The sequence below is a fragment of the Salmo salar genome, chromosome ssa16, assembly GCF_905237065.1.
Source record: "Salmo salar chromosome ssa16, Ssal_v3.1, whole genome shotgun sequence".
NCBI lineage: Eukaryota > Metazoa > Chordata > Actinopteri > Salmoniformes > Salmonidae > Salmo > Salmo salar.
The window spans coordinates 5352058-5373895 of record NC_059457.1 but is presented as its reverse complement, the minus strand read 5'-3'; the positions used below and the strand labels follow the sequence as shown (position 1 = coordinate 5373895).

Genomic DNA, 21838 nt, shown 5'->3' with positions numbered 1-21838 from the left:
GCCTGGGAATTAACAGGCAGTGAGTAGAGGCTGATTGCTACAGCATCTCAGCACACTCTCCCAGGAATGAGAATAAACGAGCGGACCCTTGTCTCACACTAACAACAATCCTTCATTATGGCCATTAGACAGACGAACCAGAGCCTGATGAAAGGGAACACTGAACAATAGCCACACCAGCCAATAGACACCAGATTTTAAGTCTTCAAATATTTGTATCTGTGCTATATTATTGAGCTTGGCTTGAAAAAAGGAAGCAATGTGATAGCCCCCAAAGTGCAAACAACACCCATATGGCGCTCAAGGTTGGCACAAGCAAATGCTTAAACAAGCAATCTCAAAGTGCTTAAAATGTTTTTAATAGTATTGAACCTACAGCCACATGAGACCCACTCACTGCAGGTTCCCATGACAACCCAAACTGCCTCGCTACATCCCTGGACATATTCGGCTGTGTACATCCTTGTAAAGTCAAGATACTTCCAGACAAATGAACATTGCTCTAAAGTGTTTGCGACGTGCTCCTTGCTATTTACTTCAACAAAATGTTCTATAGAAACTTTGAGAGGCACCTGAATGATTAATCAGATAATGTGTAGTGCTGAAATCACTCCTCAAACATCCGTGCCAGGTGTTTCAAATCAAGATTTGTTTGTTTTGTCTTGTGTTTTGTATGCATTCAAATTACCAGGTGTGCTACTGTTCCAGTAGTCTATTTGCCATTGACGGGAGGCACTGTAACAGTTCATTTAACACCCAAGCAGGCCTGGACCTCATCAAAGCTCAGGTCGGATAAACATGTCACAACACACGCCCACACACTGAAGCTACCTGCACATAGAGATAGATGAGAGAGAGAGAGAAGGGCGAGTGAGTGGAGGGGATACAACTCATTTTGAAGAGCCCTCGCGTTCGGTCAGCGGGGCTGAGAAGATGGTGGAAGGGGCGGTTCGGGGATTTGATATACGGCTGAAAAGGTCAACGCCGCTCTTATTGGGATAAGAAAGCGACAGAAAAGGAAAAGGTCAATTCATCAACTCCCTCTTAAATCCTCCTCTCCTGCCCGCGCCTCCTGAATGAGATTTAGTAGAGTGACTGATAAACCCCATTGACTTGATATCTCCCCGTAAATTTGCCAGGACCAACGTCAGTGGGGAGAGAGGAAATCCTTGCCATGTTGCAGGACAAAATAAGACAGTCATGTTATCTATAGTTACATTATCAGTGGGGAGAGGCTCATCCTAGACAACAAACATATGAGCTGTTTGAGCTATTAACAGCTACCATGCTCAGTGGCGATTTTAGCATGTACTTCTTGGTGGGGGGGGAAGGTGGGATGCATGCCAGGAAAGCCACTACACAACACTAAATTATACATTAATTGCACTGTAACGGTGACAAACGGTGCCCACAAACTGTTAGGGCCTACATAAAGCTGTACAAACAGCAGAGCTTTCTTTACATCACCATGGAGTGAATCCTTACCACTGCTACACCTGGCTATCAGCGGAGCCTTGTCTGGCAGCGAAACAGTTCATTCACCCTCATTTACTGAATGTAGTACGACATCCGGGAACTTTTGGCATACTAACTATATCCATACTATGACCAATAATAATACTATATACTCAATTTACATCACACATAGTATGGTTAGTGTGGTTAGTATGAGTATTCTAACACAGCTAGAGACATACAAATGGGGTCCACAAGTTCATCTGACTCAGGGGAAGTAGATAAAGGCCCTAATAAAAAAATGCAATTGTGTTGTTTGAAATACATCTTCTTTTTGAATGTTACCGAAGAAATACAAAAAAAATATTATTCTTCCAATGGCATATACACTTAGTTTCAACCACTCCACAAATGTCTTGTTAACAAACTATAGTTTTGGTAAGTCGTTTAGGACATCTACTTTGTGCATGACAGAAGTAATTTTTCCAACAATTGTTTACAGACAAATTATTTCACTTATAATTCACTGTATCACAATTCCAGTGGGTCAGAAGTTTACATACACTAAGTTGACTGTGCCTTTAAACAGCTTGGAAAATTCCCCAAAATTATGCCATGGTTTTAGAAGCTACTGATAGGCTAATTGACATAATTTGAGTCAATTGGAGGTGTACCTGTGGATGTATTTCAAGGCCTACCTTCAAACTCAGTGCCTCTTTGCTTGACATCATGGGAAAATCAAAAGAAATCAGCCAAATCAGCCCCCCAAAATTCTAGACCTTCACAAGTCTGGTTCATCCTTGGGAGCAATTTCCAAATGCATGAAGGTACCACGTTCATCTGTACAAACAATAGTACGCAAGTATAAACACCATGGGACCACGCAGCCGTCATACCGCTCAGGAAGGAGACGCGTTCTGTCTCCTAGAGATGAACGTACTTTGGTGTGAAAAGTGCAAATCAATCCCAGAACAACAGCAAAGGACCCTGCGAAGATGCTGGAGGAAACGGGTACCAAATTATATATATCCACAGTAAAACTAGTCCTATATCGACATAACCTGAAAGGCCGCCCAGCAAGGAAGAAGCCATTGCTCCAAAACCACCATAAAAAAGCCAGACTACGGTTTGCAACTGCACTTGGGGACAAAGATTGTACATTTTGGAGAAATGTCCTCTGGTCTGATGAAACAAAAATAGAACTGTTTGGCAATGATGACCATCGTTATGTTTGGAGGAAAAAGGGGGAGGCTTGCAAGCCGAAGAACACCCTCCCAACCGTGAAGCACAGTGGTGGCAGCATCATGTTGTGAGGAAAATTATGTGGATATATTGAAGCAACATCTCAAGACATCAGTCAGGAAGTTAAAGCTTGGTCGCAAATGGGTCTTCCAAATGGACAATGACCCCAAGCATACTTCCAAAGTTGTGACAAAATGGCTTAAGGACAACAAAGTTAAGGTATTGGAGTGGCCATCACAAAGCCCTGACCTCAATCCTATAGAAAATTTGTGGGCAGAACTGAAAAAGTGTGTGCGAGCACCGAGGTCTACAAACCTGACTCAGTTACACCAGCTCTGTCAAGAAAAATTCACCCAACTTATTGTGGGAAGCTTGTGGAAGGCTACTCAAAACGTTTGACCCGAGGTAAACAATTTAAAGGAAATGCTACCAAATACTAATTGACTGTATGTAAACTTCTGAGCCATTGGGAATGTGATGAAAGAAAAAAAGGCTGAAATAAATCATTCTCTCTACTATTATTCTGACATTTCACATTCTTAAAATAAATTAGTGATCCTAACTGACCTAAGACAGGGAATTATTACTAGGATTAAATGTCAGGAATTGTGAAAAACTGAGTTGAAATGTATTTGGCTAAGGTGTAAACCTCCGACTTCAACTATATGACGTGTATTAATAAGACTTTGACTTTCAAACGACACGTCATTAGCCTCAAGGGGGTTCAACAAGGCCAGGCTTTTCTAGTGTTAATCACTGTCACGGAAGCCAATCAAAGCATGTTAGGTTTGCATTAGGTTACATGCTACATATTAAACACCAACAACAAAGGAACTTAAATGATAGCCTAACAATATGCTAATACACATAATAGCCCATAGCCTATATAAGCTAGAACAGTGGTCACCAGACTTTTCTTAGTCGAGATCACTTCATGAGTCAAAATGCAAGCCGAGTGCAATTCTCTGCTAGGTGCGGGAGATCAAGTGCACCTACAATGTATTGTGTGATATCAGTTAAATGACAAATAACCTATATGGCCTAACTATAGCGCATGGGCGGAGAAGCACAGGGCAAAGTTATATTTCCAATTCAATAAAATTCCCCAAAATGATAGGCTATTTACATTGACTGGAAATCAATATTGTTTCATACATTTGCCTTTTTTCATATACAATAAGAGAGGTCCAATTTTCTCCATGTAGACCTACCCCTTACTATAAATAATGTAGAGACCCTTACATTTCAAAACTCGAGTCTCAGGCTATATGATAACACTGGTAATAGGTCAGTTGTTGTAGCCTATTACTTGGCACATCGGAGCATAAATTGAAATATATATATATACTACCATTCAAAAGTTTAGGGTCACTTAGAAATGTCTTTGTTTTTGAAAGAACAGCAATTTTTTGGGGTCCATTTAAAATAACATAAAATTGATCAGAAATAAAGTGCAGACATTGTTAATGTTGTAAAAGACTATTGTAGCTGGAAACGGCTGATTTTTGTTTATGGAATATCTAATAGGTGTACAAAGGCCCATTATCTGCAACCATCACTCCTGTGTTCCAATGACACGTTGTGTTAGCTAATCCAAGTTTATCATTTTAATTATGTTAGCACAGCTGAAACCTGTTGATCTGATTAAAGAAGCAATAATACTGGCCTTCTTTAGACTATTTGAGTATCTGAAGTATCAGCATTTTGTGGGTTCGATTACAGGCTCAGAATTCTTCTAAAACTCGTCAGTCTATTCTTGTTCTGAGAAATGAAGGCTATTCCATGCAAGAAATTGGCAACAAACTTTTTCTTTCAAAAAACAAGGACATTTCTAAGTTTTGAGTGGTAGTGTATATATTTCACTGGACAGATGGTCATGCAGAGGGAGGGAGAGAGTGCGAGTCGAAGTAGAGAAGCGGGTTTCATGATTTCTAAAAGTGTTGAATAGAAACAGCATTGTATTGCTGATCATTGTCTCTGAATGTCCTGAAACTGTGATCGATATAGAGGGGGACTGGAGGCCTTCATGGCGAGATCACTGATATCAAATAACTTGGCATTGTTTCAATGTCCCATGCTTATTGTAGACAACAAACAAATATTGTTTCTGCTATAGACAACTACTGTATCTAGTATAGCTATTGTACTACAGTATCATTTGTATTATCATCCTACGAATGGCTCTGCCACTGCATTCGGTGAACATTCACTGTATATTTACAAATGCTGTGTGAAATATATGTCAAATACTTTAAAGGGAATGCTGTATGAGCTCTGTGGTTCTGTATTCAGTGTGAGCTCTTTGGTTATGTAATCCACTGCAGTAGTCTCTCCTCTAGCAGAGACCAGAGAACTACTGTGTGAATAATACCACACGCTTCAGGCTGAGACAGGGAACAGGGAGAGGTAAATATTCCTAGTTTGTAAACAACTGTGCAACTACGGTTGAATGGTGGGAACCCGATTACTGAGATTTACCGGGATTTACCGCCCAAAACCATTCCCTTTTCCGGCATAAATATCTGAGAGAAACCGATAAATCATAATACATTATTTATATGAACAGCATTTGCGTGATATGGAACTGTTAAATGATATGCAATGTCTAAATATGGCTTCTCTACGGCCTCTGCATGATGAATCAACGCTCAGGGTGGGGACAGGCAGACCATCTCAGTATGGACAGGCAGACCATCTCAGTATGGACCGCAGTTCACTATGCATGTAGACATATCATCTCATCATGGTCACTTGTTTTCTGGTGACAGGTAGGCCTACATTTCCTGCAGCATAGTCTATGCTACAGTAATATGAGGACCGAATGTGCATCTAATTTACTAATTTATCTCCATCTGGCTTTCGGGGGTCACCTTGTTTTTTAATTGTAAAGATTATAATAGTTTTAATTGCAGCTGCAGAGTTTTAAAGCAGCCTATCATTCGAATATCATTGCTTTAAATCAGTGCACGCGAGCGCACTCTCTCGCAGTCTTTCTCTCCTTCTCCATCAACTCCATTGATATCCTCTGTCTCTTGTGCAATATGCAAACACCTGTGCCCCCCCACTGGCCTTTCTCTTGGAGTCCCATGCAGGAAAAGCTAGACTAGAATAGCTTGCTGGACATAATTGTTTTAGCATTTCTTATACCAATAGACTATTCGAAGAGGGATGCAAGCTCTTTTTTGCTGAATGTTAAATACAGCAGCCAACAGAACTCACAGGTAGTTTGAAAGAAGAGTGGACACGTGATGGTGGTAAGCTATAGCAGTTATTTTTTCAGACCCATAACCATTCAATCTTCGTGAAGAGAAGTGAAAGCCTTCTGCATCTAATTCTAGTCCTATATCATTCAAGTATATCATTACAATGATAAGGACAACGAAACGTTTTTCATTTAACTGTTGAAAGCGAGGAAGGAATGAAGCAACAAGAGAGAAATATCATGAAAGGTATTTATGCGTCAGCCTACTAATTATACAAATTGACCCTATTATATTTCAAAATTAAAACCAAATTCGCTAGCCTATACTTGTAACTTTGTTAAAAAACAAATAGCCTACTGGAGCTTGTTTCATTTGTTTACCTGAGAGAGCATATACAGTGGGGCAAAAAAGTATTTAGTCAGCCACCAATTGTGCAAGTTCTCCCACTTAAAAAGATGAGAGGCCTGTAAGTTTCATCATATGTACACTTCAACTATGACAGACAAAAATAGAAAAAAAATTCCAGAAAATCACATTGTAGGATTTTTTATGAATTAATTTGCAAATTATGGTGGAAAAAAAGTATTTGGTCAATAACCAAAGTTTATCTCAATACTTTGTTATACACCCTTTGTTGGCAATGACACAGGTCAAATGTTTTCTGTAAGTCTTCACAAGGTTTTCACACACTGTTGCTGGTATTTTGGCCCATTCCTCCATGCAGATCTCCTCTAGAGCAGTGATGTTTTGGGGCTGTCGCTGGGCAACACGGACTTTCAACTCCCTCCAAAGATTTTCTATGGGGTTGAGATCTGAAGACTGGCTAGGCCACTCCAGGACCTTGAAATGCTTCTTACGAAGCCACTCCTTCGTTGCCCGGGCGGTGTGTTTGGGATCATTGTCATGCTGAAAGACCCAGCCACGTTTCATCTTCAATGCCCTTGCTGATGGAAAATCTCACGATACATGGCCCCATTCATTCTTTCCTTTACACGGATCAGTCGTCCTGGTCCCTTTGCAGAAAAACAGCCCCAAAGCATGATGTTGCCACCCCCATGCTTCACAGTAGGTATGGTGTTCTTTGGATGCAACTCAGCATTCTTTGTCCTCCAAACACGACAAGTTGAGTTTTTACCAAAATGTTCTATTTTGGTTTCATCTGACCATATGACATTCTCCCAATCCTCTTCTGGATCATCCAAATGCTCTCTTGCAAACTTGAGACGGGCCTGGACATGTACTGGCTTAAGCAGGGGGACACGTCTGGCACTGCAGGATTTGAGTCCCTGGCAGTGTAGTGTGTTACTGATGGTAGGCTTTGTTACTTTGGTCCCAGCTCTCTGCAGGTCATTCACTAGGTCCCCCCGTGTGGTTCTGGGATTTTTGCTCACGGTTCTTGTGATCATTTTGACCCCACGGGGTGAAGATCTTGCGTGGAGCCCCAGATCGAGGGAGATTATCAGTGGTCTTGTATGTCTTCCATTTCCTAATAATTGCTCCCACAGTTGATTTCTTCAAACCAAGCTGCTTACCTATTGCAGATTCAGTCTTCCCAGCCTGGTGCAGGTCTACAATTTTGTTTCTGGTGTCCTTTGACAGCTCTTTGGTCTTGGCCATAGTGGAGTTTGGAGTGTGACTGTTTGAGGTTGTGGACAGGTGTCTTTTATACTGATAACAAGTTCAAACAAGTTCAAACAGGTGCCATTAATACAGTTAACGAGTGGAGGACAGAGGAGCCTCTTAAAGAAGAAGTTACAGGTCTGTGAGAGCCAGAAATCTTGCTTGTTTGTAGGTGACCAAATACTTATTTTCCACCATAATTTGCAAATAAATTCATTAAAAATCCTACAATGTGATTTTCAGGATTTTTTTTTCATTTTGTCTGTCATAGTTGACGTGTACCTATGATGAAAATTACAGGCCTCTCTCATCTTTTTAAGTGGGAGAACTTGCACAATTGGTGACTGACTAAATACTTTTTTGCCCCACTGTAGCTAGCTACAATACAACTTCTATGTTTTTCTGTCATGCGTTATGTGCAGTAGCCGATATATGTATTGGATAACGGCAAAATCATTTGGTTTCTTTGGGGGGATGGGTTCATTAAATGTCGTTCATGAAGGGCTCATAACATTTATTTAATATGTCTCATCAGGCTCAGGTAGCATCGGGTTTGAATTGTCATGCTGATCAAAGCTCTAATCAAATCCAGACATTTATAATGCTTTATAACGCTTTTGAATGACACTTCTGGTTTTGGCGGGAAATGCTGGGTTACCGGGCAGAAAAGTGACTTATTCTAGGGATGAAACATTCGTAAAATACCGTGAAAATGTTCAACTCTAGACTTATCTCAATATTTTTCCATTGCCAAAAATGAAAACACAAAGCAGACCAAACTTGTCGGTCCTTTACAAACCTGCTGTATGTAAAATATTTGTGCGACAGCTTGGAAAATAAATAAATGTGACTCTGGATGACAACATAATGATGTTTGTTTCCAACATTAGGGCTGTTATCCTAAAGAACCGGATTTCCTTGCCACGATACTAACGAGTATTGCGATACTGGTACTGTGGATAAAGATCAACTCCGCAACACAGCATATGTATTACATCTCATTTCCTGTGGGGGAATTAGAGAGACTCCTTCCGATGTGAAGAGACATCCATTTGTGCCGCCAATCAAACATGGTGGAGGTGGATAATGATAGACCAGGATTCTGATTAAAACCAGGAGGATGAACTGCATTTGGAGCATTAGGCTGGTGACGGGATATACGGGATAGAAATATGGGCCTGGGTTATTCTCAGGTAAATGGGTGGACAAAGAAAAGGAGGGCCAGATTATATTTCAGTGTAATCTCTGGCTGGTGGACACAAGATCAATCAAGCTGCACATTTCTCCCCCCCCCTCTTTTGTTCTCTCCTATCAATTTTAATGGTTGAGGGACATCATTCAAAAAAAATGTAATGGGACAAGAAGATGGATGAGAACATTTGTAGCTAACAGTTTTCAGATAGAGGGAGGGAGGGAGGAGGGGGGACGGAGAGTCCTTATAGTGCCAGTGAAAACCATCACAAACACACCAACTACAGTATTTCCCCACACTGTCTGATCCCTTTTTAAAGGGGGTTCTCTTCATCTAATAGTCCCTCACAAGACACACTGATAACACTGCATCACTATTGGTTTTTGTGTGAGATATTCGGGCTTCCGAGTGGCGCAGCAGTCTAAGGCACTGCATCTCAGTGCTATAGGCATCACTACAGACCCTGGTTCGATCCCAGGCTGTATCCCAACCAGCTGTGTTCGGGAGTCCCATAGGGCGGCGCACAATTGGCCCAGCGTCGTCCGGGTTAGGGGAGGGTTTGGCCGGGCTAGGCCGTCATTGTGTTCCTAACTGACTTATATATATTGACGTGTTGAAGCTACCGAAATGTCTGTTCAAGCAGTTGGCACACAGTTATGACACTCATCCAGACAACACAACACAAGCAACCAGAGGTCTCTTCACAGTCCCCAGGTCCAAAACAGAGGCTGGGAAGTGCACAGTATTAAATAGAGCCATGACTACATAACTCTCTGCCACCCCAAGCTAGTAATAAAAACAGATAAAAGAACACCTTACTGCACAAAGGGGACTGTGAAGAGACACAGCCATTTTATGTATCTTGTATTGTGATTTGCACTGTATTAGGTGTTACAAATGCACGGAGGCTTGTTGTGCAGTTACACTGAACATCTTTACTTCAACATGTTAGCAACTCTTACACAACTCACTCATCCAACCCTCACACCTCTGTTTGCGCACAACGTGCTTGATACATCCTTAAAGCAACAGTATTCAATACTCGACTGAGCTACGACACAATATTGCTGAACACAACACTATGTATTAGATATTTTGTGTATGTACTGATATGTAGGCTATGTGTGCCGTTTTTAAATGTATGTAGATCCGTCCTTGACTAATAATGTTCTGCACTATGTATTGTGTCATGTTTATGTGGACCCCAAGAAGAGTAGCTGATGCTTTTGCAGCGGCTATTGGGGATCCTAATAAATACCAGACTCCATTTTTATGTTTGACTTCTTGACCTGCATTGTGTGAGCCACCAACCATTCATGAAGCAAATGATATGAGGTGGTGCTGTACAGCAGCAGCAGAGCAGCGATAGAGCATCCTGCAACACTGGACGCTATGAGGTAAAGTTTCCCCTAGGTACAGGATCTTAACCATTTGTGGGGAAAATGCAAAACTGACCCCAGATCAGGGTCATGGGGAAATGTCACCCTGGTCCACAGGCTGCAGCACATGTGGTCCTCGAGTAGCGCTCCTGCCTCTTCCCAGAAGAGAACCTGTACTCCATACATCATAGAACTCTTTGGAATCAACTTTTTCACCCAGGCTCAGATGGTTTCCGGATCTGCCTCATTTCGGCTCTGTCACCCAGAGACACCACTCAATCGCTCGCTAAGCACCACAGACACCTAAATGCCAAGACAGCTTAAACATTACAACACATTGGTTGAAAAGTTCTTCATTTCGACATTCAGAAATCTAAAGAAGACAACTGCAGCATTACAACCCATTGCTTAAGCAGCTCCTCATCAAACATCTCGACACACCATATCCATAATGTATTTTTCATGATACAATTTCTGGATGCAAAGAACAATCTCGTACAATCAATTTATTTCCTTAAGCATTTGGGGTAGAGTGAACATCTTTTTTTTCATATGTACTGTATCAGGGTCAGTTATCAGGAGGTGTTGTGCCTCATTGACTTAAAGCTGTTTTCCATTTCATTCCCAAACGCAGCAGACCTCGACTCTGCTCCCATCTACTCACATCTTTCAGAACTCATCATCATGCTCTGCTTTCTTCTAAATGGATTCGTTGGAAAGCAGGAAGAAATGGTCATTGGAAAATGACAAACAATCAACTCGGAGAAGGTGTTTATAATGGTAGAGACACATTTCAGCTCTGGCGTTCATAACTTTGGTCATTCCGTCAGTAACAGTGACAGCTGTCTGTTAGTGTAGCCTAGTGGTGACATATTAACATTACTTTACACTCAATTCACTCAAGCTATTGGAATCACAATCCCCCGAGACCAAACTACTACACTAGTGCTTTACTTTGATCCTAAGGTAATTCAGTTTGTACACTCCAATCATGGATATACCATAACAAGAAAGCACAATGGAGAACACTTTCATCTAAGCTAATGGAAGCTTACTGTAAACTACTATAGCAGACTGCTGGAATCCCATCATAGCCATTAGTCTCTGAGCTCCACTCTGCTCCATGTGCTGCTCCACTCATCAACATCTGTGGTGCTGCTAATTAGCCCTAAAAAGCCACACATCAGTGGGTCTGAGCAGCGGGCAGACATGACACAATGAGATTTTCAAAAATCTATACGAGCTCACAGAGCGAAGAAACTATGCTATTGTCTAGGAGAATGTATTTTTGGAGGTTTGGGTAGCCTACTGTGTCATTTGAAGGAAAGTAAGAGCTGTTAAGCATGCCAATAGGGTTCACATGTGTTTCATCCTTGTCAGTGAAACACTGTCTTCACCAACAGGACAATCACTGGGAGGTTAACTACAGTGGAGGAGAGAAAGAAAGGATGAAGAGAGAGAGAGAGAGAGAATAAAAGAGAGAAAGCGAGAGCAAGAACGAACAAGAAATATAAAATAAATGATGTGGCCTTTCGCTCAGCTTCAGAGCCGATAATAAATAAAACATTTCATCCCGGGGAGCCAGGCCCACCCAATTAGATTGAGCAAAACCAATAAAAAACATTTTTGTTCCAAATGAGACATTATTTTTACCTAAGCACAATGAGAGACAGTATATTTTCAGGTCAGCTGAGAGAGGTGAGCATTCTCATGTCAAACACCTGCAGCCCTGAGAGGAGAGAGAGTGAGGGCAGAGAATGGAGAGGGAGAGAGATAGCAACTGGAGTGCGAGAGGGGCAGCAAACAGAGAGCGTGAAAGAGAGGTAAGAGTGAATACAGCTCCCACAGCTCATGGGGTCAGTGCAGCAGGGATAGTGTCACAATTGTTTCTGAATGTGAAGAGAGGAGAGGGGAGGTGTGAGGGTGACCAACCACTGTGACTGACTCCTGCTCCTGAAATCAGCCTGCTGCAAGACTGGTCTCTCTCACGCCGGGAAGATGCTCTGCATAATAACAAAGGATTCCAGCTCTCTGTGTGGCATGTAGAGAGAGAGAAAGAGAGAGAGAGTGAGAGTGTGTGAGAGAGAGGGTGTGTGTGGGGGGGAGTGAAAGTGAGAGAGCAAGAAAGGTAGTGTGAATGTGAAGATGAAGCGTTGCCACTCCAACCAGAGAGAGAACAAGAGAGAGCGTGAGACAGAGAGAGGGGGAGTGTGTCCTCTGTGCAGCGGAGCTCTCACAGACAAACACAGCGGGTTGGAAGTGTGTCAGTGTGTCTTTGTGGTCAGGAGGATACGTTTGTTATGACAGGGGAGGCTTGCGTACAGAGCTCACACACTGCAACAGCTAACCTAGTCCTCCATTCCTTCTCACGCTGTTCCTTCTGACACTCTTCTTGCTCAATACCTTCCTGTCTCTTCAGCTGTTTCCATGATTCTCGTTCCCATTTTTTCAACAATCTTCCTCTGTTTTTCTTTCTTTCATTTTCTCTCTCTGCCTCTTTCTCTCTCGTTCTCTCCTTTCCTCTCTCCTCCCTCCTTCTCCGTCTTCCCCTTCCTCTGAAAGTTTCAACTAGGTTTGCTTTAAAGACAAAGATTATTTACCAAATAGCTCCTGCATTACTCGTGCTAGTACAGAAACTGCCTGACACTTAAAACTATCTGACGCAAGCATCACCTTCATTCATTCATACAACGCCAATTACTATGACAACGCCCCTCACTTGAGTATATGACACAGACTCCAGTTGCACAGGACGAGCTGAGAAACGACAGGCAGCGGTTAACACAGCCTTCCCCCTAACCGACCTCCTTATCCTCTTACTCTCTCGCCTCACTCTCCGCTCCTATCTCCGCAAGGGTAAAGAGAGACATTTCACATCTAATTGATGCACAGAAAGGTTTTATAAATCAGCTAATGAGGGCTGTGTGAAGACACAGCATGTTGGAGGGGGGGTTGGTGGAGTTCAATGGTTGAGCTCCAGGAGAGGCTGAGCTCCTCCTTTATTAGCCTGTCGTGAGATGAGGGCTGGAGGGGGAGACTTGGGCGGGAAATAAGGGGAGAATGGGGGAGTTTGAGGGAGATTAGGGAGACTAACACCACACGTTTACCACTGAGCCACATAATTAAAAGCTGCTTAAATATCGAGATCCACATACCGGTAATCAAAATGTTACAGTATGTGAGTCATGCTTACTAAAGCTTAGTAGTAATCCACTGGGTAGTTAGACCATCAACTCTTTGGTGTGAGACATACTTCCTTGTTTCTGCTTCATGCCTGAGTTAAAAAGTGTAAACAAGTCATTGTTTCTTGAAGACCAAAGCTGAAAGAGTAAAGTACTAGTGTAAATTGCCTAAGGCGCTGAACTTCAGTGAGATTGAGACAACTTGAAGAGAACGAAAACACATAGGTGTCTTCCAAAATGAGATTCAGTTTTCCAATTGACTATAAACTCAAACATGCTCAAAGCACTCCCACACAAGGACAATTCTAAACATTCCCAACCCCAAACAACCTAGCATGAACACACAAGACTCAAACAGTCCCTTAAATCCTAAACAATCTGCTACCGATCACACAAAGACAGACGACTCACTTTGTACAAGCCAGTCACAAATTGTTCAAACCCCAAATAACATGTACCCAAACAAACAGCTTTTCACCCCTCAATGTGTGACACAACACCAAATTGTTAACAACCCAAAACAGACTGGACAATAAATATAACCAAACTGTTTAATCGCAACAGTCTGAACACTTCAAGTGTGCTTTTAGTACGACTGACTGTTCTACCTGCTCTCAGCCTCTCTGACTGAATGAATGGATTCCACTCCACTCTGACACATCTAAAGCGCTCTTATGACGAGGTGCTGAACTCATCGTCAAAGCTCTCCATAGCTGGAAACACACAAGTCTGTCTCTCTTCTCTCTCTGTATTTATCTCTCACTCTCTTTCATGATGTGAAGCACTTTGTTACGTGTATTGAAAATCGCTATACAAATAAAGTTATTCATATTATTATTATTTGTCTCAGCTAAAATATCTCCTGTTCTCCTAACAGGTAAGCTCGAAGGAAGCTCTCCATGCCTCTTTTCAATACACAGAGATGCTTTGCACACAGCAACACCATCAGGGCTGGCCCTAGCCTTTTGGGGGCCCAAAACATTTTATGTGCCTCCATCTTGATGGGGGAAGTTTTAGAGTTAATTTCCTGAAATAGACACATCTTGCGATGGGACATAGAGAAAATGTAGCAATTTTAAAGCAAGGGGCCCTAAGCGGTCGCTTACGCCTAGGGCCGGCCCTGCTCATCATAGACAGCGCACATCACACACCATCACAGAACACACACCGTACACACAAACACACTGACTGAATGGCAGCACCGTGACAGTGAGACTCAGCGGTGTCGGTATCCTCCACTCACCTGTGCGATCTCATACAGCAGCTTATAGTGTTCCTCTCGTTTCTGTAAAGTGCACAGATTGCAGCCCATTCTAATCGTCGTGGCAACGCCGGGCGTCCAATCGTCCCCGAGCGACAGCAGCAGCAGTGGAACCGTACGGACAGGGGGTCACCCTCCAGACCGGTGCACCCGTTCTCATCAGTCACTCCGTAGTGGGCATCTCACACACACCACACATTGACACACTTTGCAAACGCACACCCTCATACACACCGAGCCAAGGATATGCAAAGCTCCAGCGTGGTCGAACAGAAGCAAGCTCTAATGTAAAGCACTGTAACGGATACAGCAGAGGGAGCAGCTGTGATAGTAATGGTAGCGGTTTCAGCATCAGCCGGTGCCTTTCTCTCTCTCTCTCTCTCTCTCTCTCTCTCTCTCTCTCTCTCTCTCTCTGTCTCTCTCTCTGTGTCTCACACATTCACACACTACACGCTGGAGTTGTGACTCCCGCTCTCCCGCTCACCGAGAAAGACACTCCCCCTTTTCCTTATCAGTTCACTTAGCCTTGGTGCACATGTCTACACAGATAGCTGCTCATGAATAAGGAGGTAGCCTGGGCTCATATTCATGAGGGGGTGTGGTCAGGGGGAGGGATCTGGTGAGGTAGGAGGGTCGTGTGGTGCCCAGCGTGTTGGCTCATTAAGATCGAAGAACACTTACACAATGAGGTTCCTTTGTGTGAGCAGCACCTCGGAGGAGGCTGAGCAACACTGCATTCCTGCTGAATTATACAGAGAGAGTGAGAGGAGAGCTCTCACGAAATGATCACAGAGAGTAGCCTCATCAACAGAGAGAGAGCGGAGGAGAGAGGGAGGCAGAAAGGAGGAGAGAGAGAGAGAAGGATATATAGAGAGAAAGGAAGAGAGAGAGTGAGAGGGTGAAAGAGAGACATGGAGAGAGAGAGAAGGGGAGAGAGTGATTGAGAGGGGGAGAGCCGCTTAGAACACAGAGAGTGGAGGATGACGACGAGGATAGACAGAGAGAGAGAGAAAGAGGAGAGCCACTGAACTGATCACAGAGTAGCCCGTGTAATGCTCGACCACAAGCTTCCTATTTCAACAACCCAGTAATAAAAGGAAAGGTCAAAACTCCAAATTAAATGCTAACAACTTTAATGACTTCATGGAGCTCTGGACACTATGTGATCAATATGTACTGTACACACACCGTGTGGGTGAAAATAGTGTGTATTTCAATGTTAGCAGAGCCTAATGTGGAGATAAGACAGTCAACAGTGTAATGGATATTTCTCAGCCATCATAAAACACACAGCATATTTACCTAAATCACACAAGCCACGACCATCTGACATCACAGAGCCACACTAAATGACAGATTATAGTCACACTAAATGACAGATTATAGTCACACTAAATGACAGATTATAGTCACACTAAATGACAGATTATAGTCACAATGAATGACAGATTATAGGCCGCTGAAACAGTTGTGGATGGCACTCGTTGTTTTACGAAAAATAAACAGCATATATTAAAAGGTTGTGTGATAAAATAAATTGCATGTTACAGTATGTATATATATGCCAAATGATAGATCACAGGTCTCAGAAACAGTTATAGATGGCACTGATTGTTTTGCAATAAAAAGGAATGGAGAAACAGCCGGATTGAACAAATCAATTATATGGTATACAAGCGGGTAAATACATGACAATAATATCAAATTATGTTATTGTTTTAGATACATATCACAATAGGATGCTTGAGCAAATAAATAGTATGGTATAGCTACCGGCGGAAAAATACCCCCAAAACATATTGTCAGTAAGGGAGGCCGGGGAGACTTAAAGAAGAAGATGGATAAATCGCTGGTTTCTCTCAAACTGCGATAATTACAAGACAAAAGACCTTAGCGCGGGTATCAGCCACGGTAGCCCTGCCGCTATCAGGAAGCTCAGCTAACGAGCAGTAATTGTTAATAAATTGGGCCTCGGAGCCGTCGGTGTGTGTGAGTGCGTGTGTGTTTGTGTGGCTATAAGAGTAGATGAGTAGTGCTCATCATCTGTTGGCTACCGTGCATCCCACCCACTGGGACTCCCTAATGCGATTTTCTGGGCTTTAATTTTGTCTGGAGGCTTGCCAAATATGCTTGCCAAATAGCTACCTACACTGAAAAAATATATAAATGTAACATGTTTCATAAGCTGGTGTTGGTCCCATGTTTCATGAGCTGAAATAAAAAATCCCAGAAATGTTCCATACGCACAATAAAAAATAAAAAATCCCTGTTAGTGAACATTTCTCCTTAGCCAAGATAATCCATCTACCTGACAGGTGTGGGATATCAAGAAGCTGATTAAACAGCATGATCAGTACACAGGTGCACCTTGTGCTGGGGACAATAAAAAGCCACTCTAAAATGTGCAGTTTTGTCACACAACACAATGCGTCGTGTGGGCGAGCGGTTTGCTGATGTCAACGTTGTGAACAGAATGCCCCATGGTGGATGTGGGGTTATGGTATGGGTAGGCATAAGCTACTGACAATGTATATCGATGTCAATTTGAATGCACCAAGATACCGTGACGAGATCCTGAGTCCCATTGTTGTGCCATTCATCCGCCGCCATCACCTCATGTTTCAGCATGATAATGCACGGCCCCATGTCGCAAGGATCTATACACAATTCCTGGAATCTGAAAATGTCCCAGTTCTTCCATGGCCTGCATACTCACCAGGCATGTCACCCATTGAGCATGTTTGGGATGCTTTGGATCGACGTGTACAACAACGTGTTCCAGTTCTCGCCAATATCCAGAAACTTCGCACAGTCATTGAAGAGGAGTGGGACATCATTCCACAGGCCACAATCAACAGCCTGATCAACTTTATGTGAAGGAGATGTTGCACTGTATGAAGCAAATGGTGGTCATACCAGATACTGACTGGTTTTCTGATCCACTCCCTACTTTTTTTAAGGTATCTGTGACCAACAGATGCATCTGTATTCCCAATCATTTGAAATCCATAAATTAGGGTCTATTGAATTTATTTAAATTGACTAATTTCCTTGTATGAACTGTAACTCAGTCAAATCTTTGAAATTGTTGCATGTTGTGTTTGTATCACCATGCATAACCATTAGGATACACGCTTAATACTATACTACCAAACCATCGCCCTTGTTCCTCCAAATCACCCCCCAAACACACACACATGCTCATGCACACACACACACCCACACACAAACTCCACTACACAATCCAGAAATCCAGCAATACCATCCCCTCCTCATTCTGAAGACACCGAGAGGCAGAGAGAGAGAGAGAGAGATAGACAGTGCAAGCATCAGCCTTTTTGCAGTTGCCTGGCAATACCAAATCCATGAAAACCTGTTCACTAAAGTGTCAATTTGACATCAAAAGGGCTTGTTGTGAAAAAGAAAGACCAGAGAGTGAGAGAGAGCAGAGCAGAGCAGGGGGATACAATGATATTGCGTTTGGAGGAGAGGACCGGCGACTGGGTGCACTAGCTGTTACAATGAGATGTAAGGAGGATGTGAAAGGCACAGGAAGAGAGGCTGGGATATTTAAGTGATAATGCACGAGAAACCGGTGTTTGGAAGACATATTGGCACGGTGTTGTTAGGCACGGGACAAAATTGAGGGCTGGCTAACCATGCCAATATATCCTCCAAACACCGGCTTCGAGGCCATTATCACTTTTATACAACGGATTATCAACATATTCAAACAATGATTTACATATTTTCATTTTTTTTTTTTTGCGGGCATCCCGAGTAGTGCAGTGGTCTAAGGCACTGCATCGCAGAGCTAGCTGTGCCACTGGTTCGAGTCCATCCTGGTTCGAGTCCAGCCAGCTGCCACCGGGAGACCCATGGGGCGGCGCACAATTGTCCCAGGATCGTCTGGGTTAGGGGAGGGTTTGGCTGGCAGGGATGTTCGTGTCCCATCGTGCACTTGCGACACCTGTGGCGGGCCGGGCGCAATGCACACTGACACGGTCGCCAGGTGTAACAGTGTTTCCTCCGACACATTGGTACGGCTGGCTTCCGGGTTAAGTGGGCATTGTGTCAAGAAGCAGTGCGGCACACACGGCTCTCAATCTTCGCCTCTCCCGAGTCAGTACGGGAGTTGCAGCGATGGGACAAGACTGGATATCACGAAATTGGGAAGAAAAGGGGGTTTTGGTCAGCATCCCTGTTAAGGATAAGATACCCATCGGTCAGCCTAATGGTCTCTCTCATCAACCCTGAACCCAGGCCGGTACAGTAACCTCTGCCAAAGGTCAGCGCTTTCCCTACATGAAATAAGCTGTCGGCTGTAGTATGGTCAGAGTGTTCCAGCGTGTCTTTTAGGGAAAATTCAAATCAACAGACTTGCCCAAAACCCATCAGTGGTTGACTATCGTCCAGTACGTTTGGTATGTCTCCTCTCTTAGAAGGATTCCATTACATTCAGACTGTGCTGACATAACAACCGTACTAACACAAATGTTTAGTTTTAAACGGCCAAAATCGTATTTTCAAACAACCAGTTCTGGTTGTCCAACACTTTTTGATGCTGTGGTCAGTGACCCGTTAAGGTTAAGATGCACATCGGTCAGCCTAATGGTCCTTCTCAGTAGCCCTGAACCCAAGGCCGATACAGTAACCTCTGCCTGCGGTCAACCAGTCAGCGGGCCACCTCTCAATGGGACGTGTCGAGTGAAGGATGACGTCCATAAAGAGCGCATTATGTGCATTGAGCACATTAAGAATGATACAAGTTCTCCAGTGTTAGTTTAATGGCTTTGGGTTTTACATTCTGGCACTTTGAATCTACATTAGATGGCATTTCAAGTGTTGCCTACGGATAGGTTCAGCACATTATACTAACATTTAGTAAAAACCATTAGCTAAAACACATTCTCACAAAAGTGTATTTCTGTCCTGGGGTGAATGGTCCCATATGTGTTTGTGTTGCTTAAAACAATATAAATTACGAGAAATCGTCTGCATACGTGAATACAATTGTGTGTATCTTCATTACAATGTCTAAATAACAATTAGGATCTGCATTTTGTAATTATCTAGTATGCAGTTACTCATGATAGTGATTTACAACAGTATTTCCGTCTGGTTTCCATCCTTGTCCTTTCTCTCAGTCCACTGTCCAGTAGTCATTTATCACAGGGCTGCACTTTGCCTGCCCGACTAGAAAAAAGGGTCTTTCATCGTGTTCCCAGTCCCAGTTAATAGGGCATGCCTGCATGGGCATGGGAAAGCCATTCGTTTTCCTGTGATGGGCCTATTTCTATTTCGAGGTTTCTTCAATTCCATTTCTGACAAACTGCTATTTGAGCCTCACCTTACACCTTGAGGTACAACCTTCAGCCAAGTGTATAATTCAGGCATATGGGTGAGGTGTAAACTCTCACACACATTTACAGGACACACACAGGCAGACAGGCAAACACACACACACACACACACACACACACACACACACACACACACACACACACACACACACACACACACACACACACACACACACACACACACACACACACACACACCAAACGCCCACACTCACGTTTCTGATACGCATGTCCTGACATTTTTCAGTGACTAAGCTACTCAATATGAGGCTCCATTTTGGCCTCTCCTCTTCTCAGCTCCAGAAACAGCCAAAGCTCTTGAGTTTCCGGACAATGTCCTACTCCAACATGCAGAGATCAATAAGATTAGTTTGATTAAACTCAACACTTAGCACAGCTGTGACAGTACGCAGGTTAAATATGTTAAAAACATGTAATTACCAGGGTCAGAAGGGCAGTGGGAGGAGGATCTGAGAGCCACACGTACATGTGAGGATTACGCAAGGCACATACACTTGCATACGTACGTGCGCCTCATGCACGCACACATACATATGCACGCCGCATGCGCTCACACACACACTTGCTAAGAGCACTCCATGCAGATGCAACATAGACGTAGACGTTTGTTTGTTTCCAAACAACACTTCAAGATTTTGGTAACCTTGACAACAAAACAAACACACACACACACACACACACACACACACATGAGTAGTGTGTTATGTGATCGCAGGAGAAGATTTCATAAGGAACAGTGGTCGTACGGTTGGTACTGTCTCTCTATGCCACTTACTGTGAGGAATATCAAGTATCTCTATGCCAGTGGCGGTCGGTGCTGTTTAAGATTAGGGAAGATTTTATGAGCATGGACTCATTTCTATTACAGAATATTGGATGATGGTCATTTATATTCCATTCACTTAGCTCAATGTAACATCGATAGGTTTAGGCTAATACATGATACTGGAAATTTGCCTTATACCCATCATGAGGTTGCTACAACTCATACGAATTAAAGTTTATAACATAGGTGCACAAGTCGAGAGACAAATTGGAGTTATCAAGGTGACAGAAGGTGCCCTTCAATACCGCCTTGCACACTCTTGCCTGCATCTAGCTGATCTGGGGTGTAATCATTCGTTTTGCATCTAAAACAAGAGTTTCTGTTGGACAAATTCCAGTCGGTCCCTCCCCCATTTCATTCCGTTTGCTAACTTCTTATGGCTTGGGGGCAGTATTTTGACATCTGGATGAGAAGTGTGCCCAAAGTAAACTGCCTGTTACTCAGGCCCAGAAGCTAGGATATGCATATAATTAGTAGATTTGGATAGAAAACACTCTAAAGTTTCCAAAACTGTTAAAATAATGTCTGTGAATATAACAGACCTGATATGGCAGGCGAAAACCTGAGGAAAATCCTTCCAGGAAGTGGGATTTTTATGATGAGGGTATTTTCAATTGAATGCCTATAGAGTATCTAATGGGTTAGGACCCAGATTGCAGTTCCTATGACTTCCACTAGATGTCAGCAGTCTTTAGAAATTGTTTCAGGCTTGTTTTCTGAAAAATTAAGAAGGAGACCTTTCTGTAAGTGGACTGTAGAATCATGCAGTGCTGGTTTGCGTGCGTGACCGATTGCACGCCCTTCGTTGTTTTTCCTTTCTATTGAATACGCTATTGTCCAGTTTAAATATTATCGATTATATAGACAATTGACAACCTGAGGATTAATTAAAAACATCGTTTGACATGTTTCGACAAACGTTACCAGTTCTATTAGGATGTATTTGTCTGCATGTCGTGACCGCCTTTGAGCCACTGGATTACTGAACAAAACATGCCAACAAAACTGAGTTTTTGGGATATAAAGAGGGACTTTATCGAACAAAAAAAAACATTTATTGTGTAGCTGGGACTCTTGTGACTGCAACCATATGA

General features: G+C 42.9%; 1 protein-coding gene across 1 annotated transcript in view; it reads right to left on the bottom strand.

The window, feature by feature from the left end:
* Nucleotides 1-15004, bottom strand: part of LOC106573087 (PDZ domain-containing RING finger protein 4) — a 131832-nt gene extending 116828 nt beyond the window's left edge. The window contains exon 1 of the mRNA XM_014147779.2: nucleotides 14517-15004. Coding sequence (XP_014003254.2) covers nucleotides 14517-14585 — 69 coding nt within the window. The 5' untranslated portion in view covers nucleotides 14586-15004. The remainder of the gene's footprint in view (nucleotides 1-14516) is intronic.
* Between the last annotated feature and the right edge of the window lie 6834 nt (nucleotides 15005-21838).